Source organism: Trachinotus anak, unplaced genomic scaffold, assembly GCF_046630095.1.
Source record: "Trachinotus anak isolate AG129_WGS33_773 ecotype Australia unplaced genomic scaffold, CSIRO_AGI_Tana_v1 ptg000026l, whole genome shotgun sequence".
Taxonomy (NCBI): domain Eukaryota; kingdom Metazoa; phylum Chordata; class Actinopteri; order Carangiformes; family Carangidae; genus Trachinotus; species Trachinotus anak.
In genome coordinates, this window is record NW_027273877.1 from 10,038,139 (window position 1) to 10,054,032 (window position 15,894).

At 41.4% G+C, this 15,894-nt stretch overlaps 1 protein-coding gene across 1 annotated transcript in view; it reads left to right on the plus strand.

The window, feature by feature from the left end:
* The first annotated feature begins 2,813 nt into the window (after positions 1-2,813).
* xirp2a (xin actin binding repeat containing 2a) overlaps positions 2,814-15,894 on the plus strand; it is a 52,670-nt gene continuing 39,589 nt past the window's right edge. The window contains exons 1-2 of the mRNA XM_071464924.1: positions 2,814-2,945; positions 4,163-4,576. Coding sequence (XP_071321025.1) covers positions 4,376-4,576 — 201 coding nt within the window. The 5' untranslated portion in view covers positions 2,814-2,945; positions 4,163-4,375. The remainder of the gene's footprint in view (positions 2,946-4,162; positions 4,577-15,894) is intronic.

The following is a 15,894-nucleotide window of genomic DNA, read 5'->3' on the forward strand; positions in this document are numbered from 1 at the left end:
GTATAGGAATAGAAAATGCTTTTGCTCAGTCAACCTTTCTGTCTGTAATGGATTACAGAAATATTTTTTTTACGGTCATGCTGCCTCAACATCAACTCTGCAGTTAAACCCGGTTTATCACAGTGTGTTAAGCTTCACTAATGACAAAACCTATACTCAAAACTGCTCCGTACCACAAAATTGTGTAAAATAACTGCAAACTGCCTGCATTCGTAATTCCAGTTACATCAACAGGAGAAAAAAATATAAACTTTTTAGACTCATGGAGTTTTAAATTAGAAGTGCATTTTCACAAAAACCAGGACAATTTGTGGTTCCAGAAACATATGCTGCTTTGTGTAGCTTAGATTATATTTCATTTTATTTTTTTTATCTTACCTTTATTTAACATGGAAGTCTGAAGAATGAGAGACCTGGCCAAAACGAGAACTCAAAGTGTCATGAAGTTTTGGTTTTCTTGCTGAAAAGGGCCAAATCCTTTAAGACTATGATGATGTATGTGAACGAGCCAGGCTTCCAAAGGCATTGTTGTCATCTTTGGCTGAAACTGAGCGTTGATGTCAGAGAATTTCTCAGAATATGGAACTCCCCATATTATCAGCAACTATGAATTATGCGCTGTGAGCTGGGAAAAGCTTTTTCTGGCATTTGAGTCTTTGACAGTTTTTCCAGCTGAATCTGTCATGACTGTGAGACGTTGATATGTTTCTGTATTTCCAGACTTTTTCCTGGGAACCAGACTGGACCTTTTGGCTCTGCGAGTAGAAAACCCACGTTAAACTATGTTAAGTGGGCGTATTTAGTGACATTTTTTTAATGGTTTACTGGAAAATGTGACGTCTGCGCATTCTCTGGCACTGCAGACAAAATAAAATGAGAATTGTTATTTCCATCTTCTTATCTTATCAGAGGGATCATTTTTCAGTCTGTCCCCTAAATAAAAGTCATCTGGAGTCCTTGGCCAGGAATTCAACATGGGAGCAAACACACAACCTGCAACATCTTTTATTCAATAGAAGCAGAGAGTGTTTACACCCTGGTGGATCTTCACCAGAAAGTCTCTCTGAAGCCCCAGTAGGCCTAAAACATTGTCTTGTTGTATTAAAGTAAAGCCGCTCTGGTGCTTTGTGTAAGGGGGCATTATGTTTGCTCTCACACTGAATTCCACTCAGTCCTGCACTTAAAACAGTGTGTGTGTGTGTGTGTGTGTGTGTGTGTGTGTGCGCGTGTTTGTGTGTGTGTGTGTGTGTTTTTTCACTATGAAACAAATCAAGATGCATATTACAGGAAATCTTTAATACTCCATTACTCCAGAGCAGGTCCTTAGTGGCCTATTTCCTCTATAAATTGACTTTTCAGTTGCTCAAATTAAATAATATTGGAAAGAAAAATGAATACAAAATTCAAAGTGGCATAAACAGACTAAACAAACTACTTTTTTTTTTTTTTCATGTATAGGCGAGTAACTGCTGTAAACTATGTGCCCTCAGTGGACACAGGATCCTGCAGAAAGCGACACACATACCTCTGGGCCTCCCTGAATAATGCATCCCCCGCTGGTAGAAATGGAGTGATACTGTGTCCTCCAAAGTACTATCAGCTGCATATATCATGACCGTTCATTCATTAAGATTGGATTATCTGGATTGCCTCTCAGCTCCTTCCTCTCTCTCCCTCTGTATTGATGCTCCTGTTGTGGCTGTGAGTGACTATTTCAGGCTTGTAGCCGCGCTCTCTTTCTTTCTACCCGATCCTGTAACTAAGCTGTCATTCTTTTTCGACTTCCTCTGTCAGCCTCCTCTCCATCACATTTGACCCCCCCCACCCCCCACCCCCCACCCCGCTCTTCTTTTTCTCGTTTTGACTCCAGCTAACACACACCCGCTTCCTCAAAGCTGGCAAATGTGGCACAATATAGTGAGGATCACACTTTAAACATGACAGGATGAGAGAGGAACAGCTGAAATGTGAGTCATGCAGAGGAAGCTCAGTTAACGTGTTAATTTCCCTTTTCTTGCCAGGGCTGAGCTCAGGAAAACACTCCCCAGGAAGCGCTGGTGTGGCTGGTGAAAAACGAACAATATATTTGCCATCACAGCTGCAGAGCAGGCCGGCAGGGTTGGTCGTTATGGACCTTCCTTGGTTTGAACAGGAATAATGAGCTTTCCTACACACCCAGACCTGTTGTTTAAGAGAGGATGGGCGAGGTGAAAAGCTGTTAATCTGTTTCCTTTAAGCCTTTTCACCGGTTGATCGAAAGGTAAAGCAAATCTGATTGTTGCCAGTGTTTAATGATTTTGTTTTGCTGGCTTTGCTTCCTCAGTGTTCCTTCTGACCTTAGTACAGCTTAATGCACTGAACAAAAATATAAAGGCAACACTTTTGTTTTTGCTCATATTTTTCAGGAGTTTCAATTTAAAATCCCAAATCCCAGTGCCCACCCTCACAGACTTTGAGGGGCGTTCCCGGTAAGTCCATGAGGGCTCAGGGCTGTCCCACTGTAAAAATATCTAGGGCATGAAGGCCCACTTTCCATAAGTCTGCATTTCTGCACACTTTGCCTGAGGGAATTATCCAAAGTTCGTAGCGGTCTGACATTAAACACGGGGTTACCGTGGTTACCAGAGGAGGCCCGGAAGCATAAAAAAAAAAGGTAAACAACCACCTTAAAACAGGAAAAAAATAAGATGGAAGAAGAAGGTAGACAAACAAACAAGCATGAAGGGACTGAACATAAATGTTAATGTTACAGTGCAAAAGAAGTTACATGTGAGATTGAAAGCCAGAACTATGTGTAATTATTTGTCCTATGATGACATGATGATGAATTCCAAATCTGCTTTCATCAGATCGGATCCAGCGTGACTATTTTCTGACAAGCAGGGAGCGAGGGGAGGAAAGATTTTTTCTAACCCCACAAAAGGCGCCGCCCATCCACCTCACAGGTGTGGCACATCTGATTACACAGCGTGATTATTGCACACATGACTCTGGGGCTCGTCACAATAAAAGGACGCTTTAAAATGCTGTTTTATTTTGAAAAAAGACATTTATTAACTACTGAGCCATGCAACCTGGGCTACAGATGTGCATTTTTCCGGGGGGAGGGGGTTGAGGATCAGGAACCGAGAACCACCATACGCCTCGTGCAGTGCGTCACATCTCCTTTGTACACAGCCCACAGGTTGGGTACCACTGATTTAGAGTATCACAAGTAGTACTTATCATGCAGCAGAGTGGCCCCTGTCAGTGTTATGTTATTATGTACAGTGGATATTTTCACAACAGACATTTATGACTTGTGTGGGTTGGAATAGAACAGGTATTCGTTACAACATTAACAATGACAGTGTGACAGGGAGCCAGCATGCACAACACACACACACACACACACACACACACACAGTGAAACTGAAGCAGCTAAATAGATTTTATTGGTTACTTCTGTGCAAATATCTTCATATAAACTGGATTATTATTTGTGATTCATTAACATGTTATCAACATAATGTTATAGATGGTCAGGTTTAACTGCTTTATAACCTATTGGTTGGTTTAACCTATAATAATGCATCATATATTTATAAGTATATGATCATGTATTTTATATTTAAAATCATTAATGAAGCAAAAGTATAAAATGGCATAAAATAGAAATGGTCAGGTAACAATCCTAAAATTATACTTAAGTACTGTACATGTACTTAGGTGTATACGCCACTGCTGTTAACTGCTGCACTTACATCACTTACTGTCAACATCAGATACAAAGCACAAGAGCTCTGTAGACTTTGAACTATCAGCTCAAATTCATGTTTATAAGCAGTTTTCATGTCAAGTATCAGGCTGATAAAACAAGGTCAAATGTGGTTGTTTGTTTTTTTTTTGGAGTCTCCAGGAAACAGGGTTTAACCTCACAGCATCAGCACTTCTCTGTCCTCTTTCTCCCTTTTTCTAACAGCCACTCTCTCTCTCTTCTTTCCTTTGTCAATACTCCTTTGGCCTGCTCTTTCAGCTCATATCTCAATTTGCTTTTCTGAGCCCACATGTGAGTTTACATAGGCTTCTGTGTGAGTATGAGTAATTACCAGGCAGAGGAAGAGAAGGGGGGGGAAAAGAATTTCCCTGTGAACTTTTTCTTTTCTCCTCCTCTTTCCTCCAGCTCCTCGCTGTGCCTGCAAAACCCAGAGAGCCAGACAGACAAAGAGGAACCCCGGCAACATCTCCATCTCTGTTCCTCAGCCTCTCATAACTCCCTGTTTTTCTCCCACACTTCCTCACCCCTCCGGATTCAGATTCACCTCGCACAATAGACTTCCCCTCCGAGCAACAGCCTGAAGGGAAAAGTACGGGGGGATACAGTTTCTGTACAACAATGGAAATTCAATCAGGAAATGGAGAGGAGGTGGCGAGCACAGTGTCAGCGACCTCGGGCTTCGCTTCTGGGCCGCAGGTAGAGGCATCAGACAGTCCAGTGCTCAGAGAGGACCTGCAGGCTGCTAAGAGGATTGAAAGGTTTGCCATCCCACTCGATAGTCTTAAGAGGATGTTTGAGAAGCCTGCTGCGGCCAATACGGTAAGTACTGCCACTGTGGATTTTCATGGTGTTATGTGGTGTGAACTGTGCCTTCTTTGTCCAGTGACTTTTCCACTTCTCTCCAGGTAACTGCCATGTTCTGCACTTTGTTCTGAATGTGTCAGATAGATGAATGGGTTTGTTGCAAGTTGCATTTCAACAAACTGGAAAAACCTTCAAAAAAAAATTGTAAAGTTAGTAGCGGTGACACGACTGCAAGCACAAAACACGTCTATTTTTTGAGTGGTGAATTTGTGTTTGTGTGGATTTCACAGTTTTCTTCTTCATGGGATGACTTCAGGTGTTGGTTGACCATACTTTTAACTTATTTCTGGATAGGAAGACAAACTGTGACATTTCCCATCGTTCCATTTACTTCAGTATCATTCGCTCTCAGGCAATTTGCAGTTCTCTCTCATTTCCTCAGCTCTGGTGAAAAACACTTACAGTACACGTCTCCTTGCCGGAGAGGAGGGCGGCTTTTGCTCTCCTGCTTTGTTTTTCCATCTCAGCTGGCTTCTCTGAGAGGAAAATCTAAGTCTGCTGGAAGTTAAGTGGGTCATTATGAGAAAAACTCCCATTTACCAAATGTCTGATGATGAGACAAGAAGGTCCAGATGACCTACTTTTTCGCTCCTAATGTCGACTTGACCTGTCAAAATGTTCCAAGGACAATGAGCTCAACGATGCTGCATGGAAACGTCTCTCTTCAAAGCAACCAAACTATAAAAATATAACCCAACAAAATCCACATGAGCCAATGTATCATGGGGCCTGTAGTTCTCAGAGTGTGCCAGTGCAAACTGGTGGCACAGATCACACACCAGCTGCATCTGTGCAGTGGGTCCCACTGGGTTGCTGATATTCGACACCCTGTTATTTAAAACCTATTTTGGGGAGCTTTATGGTTAAGCAAGATTTTAAAAATAACCCTGTAATTGGTATGTCGGCTGCTGCTGGAAGCAGCGCGAGACTTCTCCGTCAGGCCAGAGTGGAGAGAGAGACATGGAACTATTAGAATCAAATCACATCTGGCTCTGGAGATGAAAACATTTTTCAGATTACTGTGGTTAATGAGCCACATCACTGAAGCCAAGATAGCATCTTCTGAGGTTTTCTTCTGCTTTCCGGTCCAGCTAATATATATTTATTTTTTTGTCATCAGACATATGTTTGGGCTGCTGTGGTATAAGTCTCAGCTCTCAAAAGATAAGAGGGTTTATTATGGCTGTTTTGCATTCCAGTGTCTCATTAGCTATCTCCAGCTCACCATTAGGAGACATTTCTCAGCCTTTTGATATGCAAGGGTCACTGAGGTTTGTGCATGAATATTAGCTCTTTGTTTCTTGTGTTTAACCTGTTAAAGGTGCTATAGTAGATATTTTTACATCAACAATGGATCAAATGACCTTGTGTAATGAACTGGGCCACTTCTCAGACCTGCTGCTTTTATGTTTTTGATCAGTTTTATTCATCTCATCAGTGTCAATAGATAAAGTTAGCAACTAAGTGGAGTATAGTAGGGCATTTAGCAGCCAAAGAGCCAGATTTTCTCTCAAGAGTTGCGAAGACCAATAACAGATAAAAGTGGAAATCTGGGGTAGGAGGTAGATCTACTCTTACTTCCTGGATCAGGCCTTCTGCCCCGCCCACCACTTGCGCTAGGTTGACAGGTGAAACAACAGAGAGTATCAAGATGGTAAGAGGAGGAGTCTATTGTGCACCAAACTTGACCACTACCAGACGTATCAGAACGGTTAGCATAGTTAGCATCTTTTATTTCTTTAATGCTGTAACTTGTAACTGGTAGTGGCTGACACAGTGTTAGCGGCTGTGCTAATGCAAACTCTGGCTCTCTGTCCTGAGAAAGCTTCGGTTTTATTCTGCCCCGCCCCCCATCCTCACAAGTTGATAGGATTGGTTGTTTAGGTATGTTACATATGAAACCCTAGACTGTCACTAGTTGACAGCAGTTTAAGGTGGAAATAGTCAGTCAGGGCATAGACTGATTATTTCACTCATGATATGTTTTATATTATATATTAAAAAAACATATGGACATGTTAAGAAGGTTAAACACTTGATTTTCATCGAAGAGGTTGGTGGTAATGACCCGGTATCATATTCAGAGCTTGTCTCCTCATGTCTGCATCAATGCTGCTCACATCATCCTCTTCAGAAATAGATACTTATGGAACATGGGATAATTTCACCTTGAACCTTTCCTGTCGATATAACTAATCAACTTGCCAATTCATGATCACTCACAGCTGATCGGTTTTCTTCTACTTTCTCACCCATGGGAGAGAAAGTCCTCTATTTATATTCTTTTTTAGATAACAAACTGCACAGCTGGTGAAAATATCTGTCACAAGCTGGCATTACAACACATGCTGTATCTTGGAATTGTATCATGAGTGCTTACAGTCTGTTCCTATCTTTCCTTGAAAAAAAAAAAAAAAGCCTGTAGTCAGTGTTAATGGAGCATATGGGCAGTGTTCCCAGATTCCCATAGAGAGGAGAGGACTAGAGCTCTGCAGCCGGCTGGTTATAAAACACGACCTTGTCTCCAACTCATTTGTAAGGCTGAGCTTAATATTTGATGATGCACCGTATTTTTCTTTCTCTGGCCCATTTCATTTATTTAAACGCTGCAATGTCATTGGACGGCCAGCCATAACGATGACTGATGGATTCCCAGGTGGTCTCTCAGCTGTGGCCAAAATCCTCCACGTACAGGGGGAGGACAATCCACGTGTCCAGCAACTGCAGATGTGAAGTGATGCAATGGTTTATCTTGAGTGCAAAGAGCGTGTTTTTCCGCTTGTGTAGCCGCACGAACCTCCAGGGACACTGGCTCGTGTTTACAGCATCTGTCTGACCTTCTGGTCATGACTGTGCGAACAGGGAAGAATGCACACACACTGATGCATGAGACAGATGATGTGATCTTGTGCTGCAATGTCACATCTTATCACGCAGGAGGATTAGTATTCTGCGTGATTCTGCACACATGCACGCACTTTTCATTAATTTACATACATGCAAATATGCACAAAAATAGGCCTTTAATCAAGGAAGTTTGCACTTTTCATTATTTTGTTCTGGCTCATTAAAATCTTTGAGCATAAATTAGCGGTTACATAATTTAAATGTTTCTAATACTCATGACCTGACTCGGTGCTGCCTGATGGTGTGACGGCTGCTGTTGGCCAGTGGGGGGCGGTGTAGCATCTGTGAGGTTGAGAGGGCAAAGCTGGTGTTAAAAACAGTTCCTGTGTACACCAAGGTGTATAAATTATATGGACTTAATCGGGAATTCATCACAGCCAGACAATTGCTAATCACCTGGTGTTAATTGGAGTTGATTCATGCCAGGAAGTGTCTTAAAATGTCTGTTCTCTTGTGTCTGAGGCAGTCAGATTATCAGGATTTGCATAACTGGCAAAATATCTCATTTTAATGCGTTTGGTAAATTTAACGCGACATAAAAGAATTTAAAAGGATTTCATACTGGGGGATTTAAGGTAGTCACACAGGGTTAACAGGATAACATGGTTAAAGAGAGAGATAGGGTAACTTTTTCAAGTGGAGGGCTCATGTGTTCTCTGAATGAGTCGTCTACATAAATGCAGACAGTGGCACTAGAGGTCAGGAATGTTTCCTTGCCTTATTTTCATCGCTGTCACTAACTCACTCTCATGTTTTGTTGTTTTTTTTTTTATGTGTCTGCTGAATGGAGTGAAAAGACATCTCCCACCTGTGACCACATTCCCTATAAAGCTTTCACAATATGCCCTCAACAAATGGGTTTTCAGAAGGCGCAATTCAATCTAAAGGACACTAAATGGAGCAATGTATTAGGCTTGTCTTATAGTTCATTTCTAAAGCTTTTCCAAGTTGCCTTTCTCCAGCTTTTATGCAAAGAGTGTGATTTTTGCCAACCACTAATTGTGAGCTATTTTAGAAAAGAAAAAAAATCTATCAACATGCAACACCGTTCCTAAACGCGCTTAATTAAATGTTAAATAAACTAAAAGCCACAATGTGTCCCTGTGAGACATTGATCCAGGCTTGATGAGGACACCGGCGTCCTCATCAAGTCCGGTGAGCTCGTAAAAATTCCATTAACTTTTACCAGGCATCTCTTTCGTCTCAGTTTCACAGATTCAAATCTTTTAATGGAGCTGGCAGCCGAGCCGTGTGTGTGACGCATTGCCAGTCTGCTGTGTGATGATGACTTGTTGCTCACCGCTTTGGCTCTGAGAATAGTTGCAGTGTTACGTGGTCTGTCGAACATAGCACAGAAACTCCCCGCTTCATTTGACTCATACCGATAACTCATTTGTCTACCTGCCGTTAATTTTGCTTATGGGTTTGGCAAATTGAAACACGCATAGAAGTCTGCTCTGTACGGCTGTCAGTGCTTGTTAAGGCTGCCCTTTATTTCTCAGAGGTATTGTGGTCGCATGTGCTCTGCAACGTATGATAATCCATTCCCATAGCTGGGTAATGAATGCATATCTCTGGGCCTTTTTCCGCAGAGATTGATACGTGACTCAGACTGTCTTTTCTCTAACACAGTTTGACACCCACAGCCCCACCAGAGCATATGTGTTCAACAATTAGCCAAAGACCTCAAGGCTTACAGTTTCAATCATTTATTCTAGCTACAGCAATATGTCATTGTGAGGGCAGCACCACGCCATTGCTCTTCTCTGCCATTCATCGTTGCCATAGCAAAAAAAAAAAAAAAAAAGAGGAAGCGCTCTTCAGAAAAGGTCCCCAGTGCAAATCCTTTTGGCTGTGTGTCATAAATGAAAGCTTAATCATTAAACCTGATGACTGGAGCTGTGAAAAAAATAAAGCACAGAGACACATTAACAGTGAGTTTACAGCTTAACAACAGCAGCATGCTAGCAGCTCTGTGAGCCTGTACTTAGACACATACTAGCTTAGCTTTCATGGAAATGCGAACATCAGGAAGCAAACATGCACGGAATGACAACCCTTACATGCTGACGTTTAGAGGGTATAGTGTTTACCATGCTCACCATGTTGGTTTAGCATGTTAAAAGGCTAGCACTTGGTAACTGGCTCTAAACAGGAAGTAGTTTTTACATATACTGAATAACAGAACATACACACAACAAATAAATCTTGTAAGTACTTGTACATAATGAAACAGTAACATTTCATTTTGGTCAGTGCTCATTTGTTCTGCGCTGTTGGCAGAAATTTCATTCCCTGCTAAAAGTGCTCAAAATACTGGAAAAATGTGTAGCTAAATGCTAACATGCTAACCATAACAATACTAACATGCTGTTGTTGGGTAGGTATACTGGGTATATTTGTTTATTGGGTTAGCTTGCTATTTGTTAATGAACACCAAACTAAAACAGCTAAGGCAGGCTAAGGCAGGCTAAGGCAGGCTAAGGCAGGCTAAGGCAGGCTAAGGCTGATGGAAATGTCATTAGTTTTGCCAGTATTTAGTCATAAACCAAATCGGACAAATTAAAAATTGTACCTCATAATAACAGCAAATAAAAAGCTTATCCTGTGAAAGATGAATGTTACTGCCAAACATTCAAACATTGGTAACACTTTATTTAACATAGTTTTCTAGGAAACTCCTGGGAAGGACCCATGTTATTTCCTACTAATAGGGAGAACCGACTGAGAAACCCCTCGATGTAAACCAAAGTAAATATTTGTTATGAATTCTAAACTTCATTCTTTATGTGTTGAAATGTATGTTTGTGTTTAGGTATTTCATATCTTCGTATCTTTATCTGACACATTGACATTGAGAGACATTCTAGTTTACACTGGCAAGTATTTGGAATCATGCGTAATAATTGAACATCATCAATACTTATCATAATTAGAACCAAGCTACATAGTTATTATGTAGATCTCTCAAGGAAACTCTGGAGGAAAATGATCCGATATCCTAAGGTGACATGAAGTTTGTCCACCTGCATGAGCTTGTATTACACACACACATAATTATAGATTTAAATCCCCAGAATATCAACTAGGCATGCAGTATGTCAGCCGATGTCAGATCCATGGTTCAGTGTATATTTGGAGAGGCTGAAAACAGAGCCGGATCCCGAGCCACTCTGGAGTCGTCATGTATAAATAGTCGTGCCTGGTGATGTTGCCATTGCTCACTGAGCATTAAGAGGGCACAGGGCCTGATGAAAGAGACTGAAATATGATTTACATTCAGTGAGCACAGGGCCATATTGTGAAAGAGAGGACTGAGAGTGGATGGGAGGGGAAGGCAGTGGGTAGGGAAGATGAAGATGGATAGGATTGAGGATAGAGAATCAGAGTGAATCAGCAGGGGGGTTAAGAGAGAGAATCAAAATGAAGATCGAGTTCATATTTCAGCAGGTGAAGCAGCTCGCAGTCTGATTAACAAATTATATTCATGTTTCAATAATGATAAGCTTCATCACTCCCCCACTTCAGGGCTGCACAATCACACTGACACTGAGTTATTTCTTTTACCCTTTTTTCAGTTTTCTCCTTTTCCACAACTTTCTCTCCTCGCAGATGAGCAGGTGTCTGTCAGGTTCCAGTCGTGCTTAAGATCACTGACAATCGGGCGAGAGAGGCCCCGAATCAAGAATAAGCTCTGCCACGGGCCACAAGATACAGACACCGCATACAGACAGACATACAGTATCGCCACGTATGAGATGACATATACAACATAGGTGGGATCATATGCCAGTGTGTTCATCATTATCATAATGAACGTAATGCTATGTGAATGTGAATTGCCCTAAAACAGTAACCAACACATCGCATTTATACATCTCTGATGTATGTGAAACATAAACATGTCTAATATTATTAGTGTTGTTACATAATTGTTCATAGTACACACAAGAATAGCCTCTCTGCTTGTAGCCCGTTTCCCGCTAGGGTTGCCACCTGTCCCGTATAATATGGGATTGCCCCATATTTGAAGATAAAATGCTGCGCCTTGTATTGAATCAATATGGGACGCAATTTGTCCCATATCCTGCTCTGTGAATAATGTAATGTCAAGTAAAATCAATGTAGTCATAATTTTTGGGTTATAAGCACATGAAACAGTGTGTAAATAACCACCATTATCATAAATTGCATCCATTGCATCTATATACTATATATATATGCTACATATACATAGCCACATTAATGATCTGCTAATGTCCCTGTTAGTTTTCGCCAGTCAATACACACAAAATTTCTGCAGCTAAGCTTTGAAACTCCAAATCACTGAACGTCTGTCAAACTTAAATTCATCTGCTGCTCACTAGATCTGGGTCAAATTTGTCATTTGCAAATGGACCCAGTTCGGCAAACTAATTCACTCTGCTTTCACAGCTTCCACCCTGGAGTGTGTCTGAGCAAGGCATTTAACCCTGGAGAAATCCGGTGGACATGCAGGGTGAAGCGCTGAAACACTGGCTTAAAACTGCAGGAGTGGGCGCTAGATTATAGTTAAAAAAGATACTGTGTGCGGTTGGTCAGGAGGACAGATACTTTGTGGAAGATGCCGTATTTTTTTTTTTTTTTTTTTTTACCATTGAGGCACACCAGAGAGCTCTGAAATGAATCAGCACATCTTTTCTAACGGTTCGGTGCAGCACAGCCAATAAGCTACAATAGCTTCCTCCATTTTTTGGCCTCTCCAGCTTTCTGTTGCGTCAAAGTTCAGCAGTGTCGAGACAGCCTGCTATTGGTCCGCCGTCTGAATTTGTGGGTCAGATTTCACCTAAGCTGAATGAAAAATTTTGCATGGATTTACTTCAGCCCTGCGGCTGTATCCGATAATCATGGGGATTCTGCTGGAATAAATCAGTTTTTTTTTGCTGTGAAATTTCACTGGGCCTTTAGAATTACTGGAGCATAGCGTTAGCTCGGGCAGAACACTTAAGTCGTGCTTATATTAGCTGAGTAGCATCAGCTGTTTCATTCATGCTTCGCAATCACTGGCAGCCTCACCAGCTGTGTGACCATCAGCTGACTAGTAATCTTCCCCCACAGTCATGCAGGTGCACTGTACAGCACAGCCGTTATAATGTCACATCTGATGTCGATGGTTCATGCTAACACTGTTTGCTAACCAACCTCTTCTGTACATGCTGTACTTTTGGTATTTATTAAACTAAAATTTATGTCATTAGTAGTTCTTGTCTGCTATACTTGGGCAGCTCCTTAAATCCTTTATATCCTGTAAGTGTCTTCCAGTGACTAAAACCTTCCTAATTGAAAATTAGGAAATAAATATATAATTGCATCTACACTGGCCCTGGCTTTCCCGTAGAACAGCTAGCCCCATGAGGAGTGCTAGTAATGCTAAAAATAGCAGCAGGTTTAGTCATAACCTCCAACTGTTCTAGTGAGGCTGCTCAGCGGCCAGCAGCTGACAGCTCTGGTTGCATTGGGAAGATCCCAGGTGTAAATGTGTGAGGATCAAACTGTCAAGAATGCGAAGGTGAAGTCTGTCATGGATACAGTTAGTCAGTTTGAATCTGTGAGGTTCGCTTTTAGATGCCAGTTTTTTGGGGAACATGCAACCAAGGATGTTAAAATTCAGTGAAGGCCTGGACACACCAGGAATTAAAGTTTTACGGTGACCAATTTATCTAAAAATCATTTTAATGTCATTGATGCAATTCATGGCTTTGCATGTGGAGCACATATGAATTTGGGTGCTGACCATTATGTCATCTTAATATTACTGGCCTCCAAAATGGAGGAAGCCATTATGATTTATTAGTTGAGTCAAACCATCTACTTTTAAGTATAAACTGCTCAACAAACAAGACATGGTCAGCAGACATTTAGCAAGGTTGTTAGCTTGGAAATCTTTACTTAAAAGGGAACTGTCCTCCTTTAAAAGAGCAGGTTATTATGATGTATAAATACGATTTGTTGTAACCATGGCAACAAAAATCGTCTAGTATTAGGGAAGTACTTCTTTTAACCCAAACCACAATCTTCTAAACCTAATCAAGCCATGACCCGCAATGAAGGTCTGGTACACTCTGCATCTTTATTATTGTAACCTTGACAACCAAGGTGCGGTCCCTAGATGCACTACATCAGGAGACACTCTTATGGGTTGTAGCAAAAGGTTGGAACAAACAACCTATATGGTTGTTCAGGTTGGAGGTTGTTTATTTTCCATCTTCAGTTAGCACACCAGCTACACCACTTCAGCAACCAATCACTTTCTGACGTAACACAGCACCTATCACAGTCTAAATCATCCAGTGTTCATTAAAAAATATCAGCCCCATGTTTTAGAGGTTTAAAAGAGAGAAAAATAAAGTCGAAACCACTGCACTCTTCGTCAAGCTGATACAGGGAAGGAGGATTTTGACAGGACACCACCACAAATGCTTCTGCGGGAAAACTCTGACTAAATGTTGCATCATGTATCCAAAAAAATCACATAGCCTTTTTCACCAGCACTGGATGGGGATGAAAAAACACATCACATAGTTCTTATGTGTCAAAAAAACTGCCAGGGAGGAAAATGAAGCACATGCTGTGACCGGAGCTGCAGGGTCTGTGCCCTTAGCTCATATATCAAGACAATTCTTTTGTTCTGGTAGAGCTTCGGTATTAAAATAGCACACCTTTGTTTGTTTGTCACCATAAATGTGAGTCATGTAGCTTGTTGGCTTTGTTCCGGCTCAATACGTCTTCTTTCCTTTTTGTGTGTTCATTTCCCCTGCTCGTCTCTCCATGTCTTTCTATTTTGCTGTTGTCCATCTCCTATAGCTTTTCATTGCGACTCTGAGTGTTTGGCCTTTAGTTGATCCTTTCTGCCTCACCTGGGCTTGGTGGAAAACCTCAAATCACAGTTACAAATCACCCAGCCCCTCCGACACTCACCATCTCTACCTCTGAAGTTGTTCAACAGGTTTGTTTTGACTTTTCTACCCTATTCAATACAATTCTCATTCACTTTTTCATTCGGACTCTGCCTTATTCACTTCTGTTTTGGCCTGTGGCCCATCTCTCTCTCTATTCCCTCCCTGCCTCTGGACCATGTCTCTTTTGTGCTCATGTCTGCCCATGAGTGCTTGAAATATTGATGTGGGTGGTTCTCGGTGTTCCTCTGTTTAGTCATAATAAGGACAGTCGATAGAGGATTGGAAACTAAAAAACTAAAAAAAAAATTGTTTTTGCACTTCTGCTGGATTGCAAAAGGGAACACTTTCGGCACAAACAAAAACAATGGCAGAAAGTGGAAGCAAGGATGGTATGAAAGCTGAGATGACCTTCAAATGAACAGTGCACATGGTTATAACACCAATGAGGAGGAGGTGCTAGACGATGGCCGACGATTAGCCTCGAGATCCAAATTCCGAAAAGTCGGCAGCTGTGGGCCAGGAGGTAGAGAGGGTCATCCACTAATCGAAAGGTTGGTGGTTCAATCCCCAGCTACTCCAGTCTGCATGTTGAAGTGTCCTTGAGCAAGATGCTCAACCCCAAACTGTCCCTCATGTATCACTGGTGTGTAAGTGTGTGATGGATAAATAAGCGCTGTATGAATGCGTGAATGTGGCTTGTAGTGTAAAACGCTTTGAGTGGTTGATAAGATTCGAGAAGTGCTCTATAAGTGCGCTCCATTTCTGTGCATGTTTTTACCTCAGCCAACAAACAGCAAAAGTCTGTAAGATCTTGCTTCTGTCACTTGACCTTCAAATGAAAATATTAGCTCTTTTAATGAACTCTTTCAAAAGATCAGGCTGCTTATCCTCTACACATTATTCCCGATGAAAGGGGGTTCTCTTGCAACATTATGCTTCTGACATCAAGGGCAAAAAACGTCAGAGGAAAAAAAAAGAAAAGAATGGATACTGATTTGCGTCTTTTGATAGTGGAAACAGGTAGTAACTGTGTCTGAGTCAAAAGGGACAAGGCCATCTGGTAAATACATATACTACAGTGTATCATCAACATAAAACAGGTTGAACATGATTTCAAATCTATTGCACAACAATCACAACAGAATCTGTTATATCTTGAAGTCATATGAAATCAAGTGTAAAAAAAAAAAGTACAGCCAATCAGTTCTTCATTGAGGTACCCAGATAGCAAAATAAATGCAGCCCATAATTGGGCCTCATGCTTGTTTTCTCCTTGCCCAGTATACACACCGGTTCCATGGCCCAGATCTGGCCCGTATTCATCATGATTATCAGATGCTACACTCCCACATCTGGACCAATTCTCTCACAGACAATCTTCCGGCTATCAGTTAATAGTGATAGCCCACATGATGAAGTATATGGGCC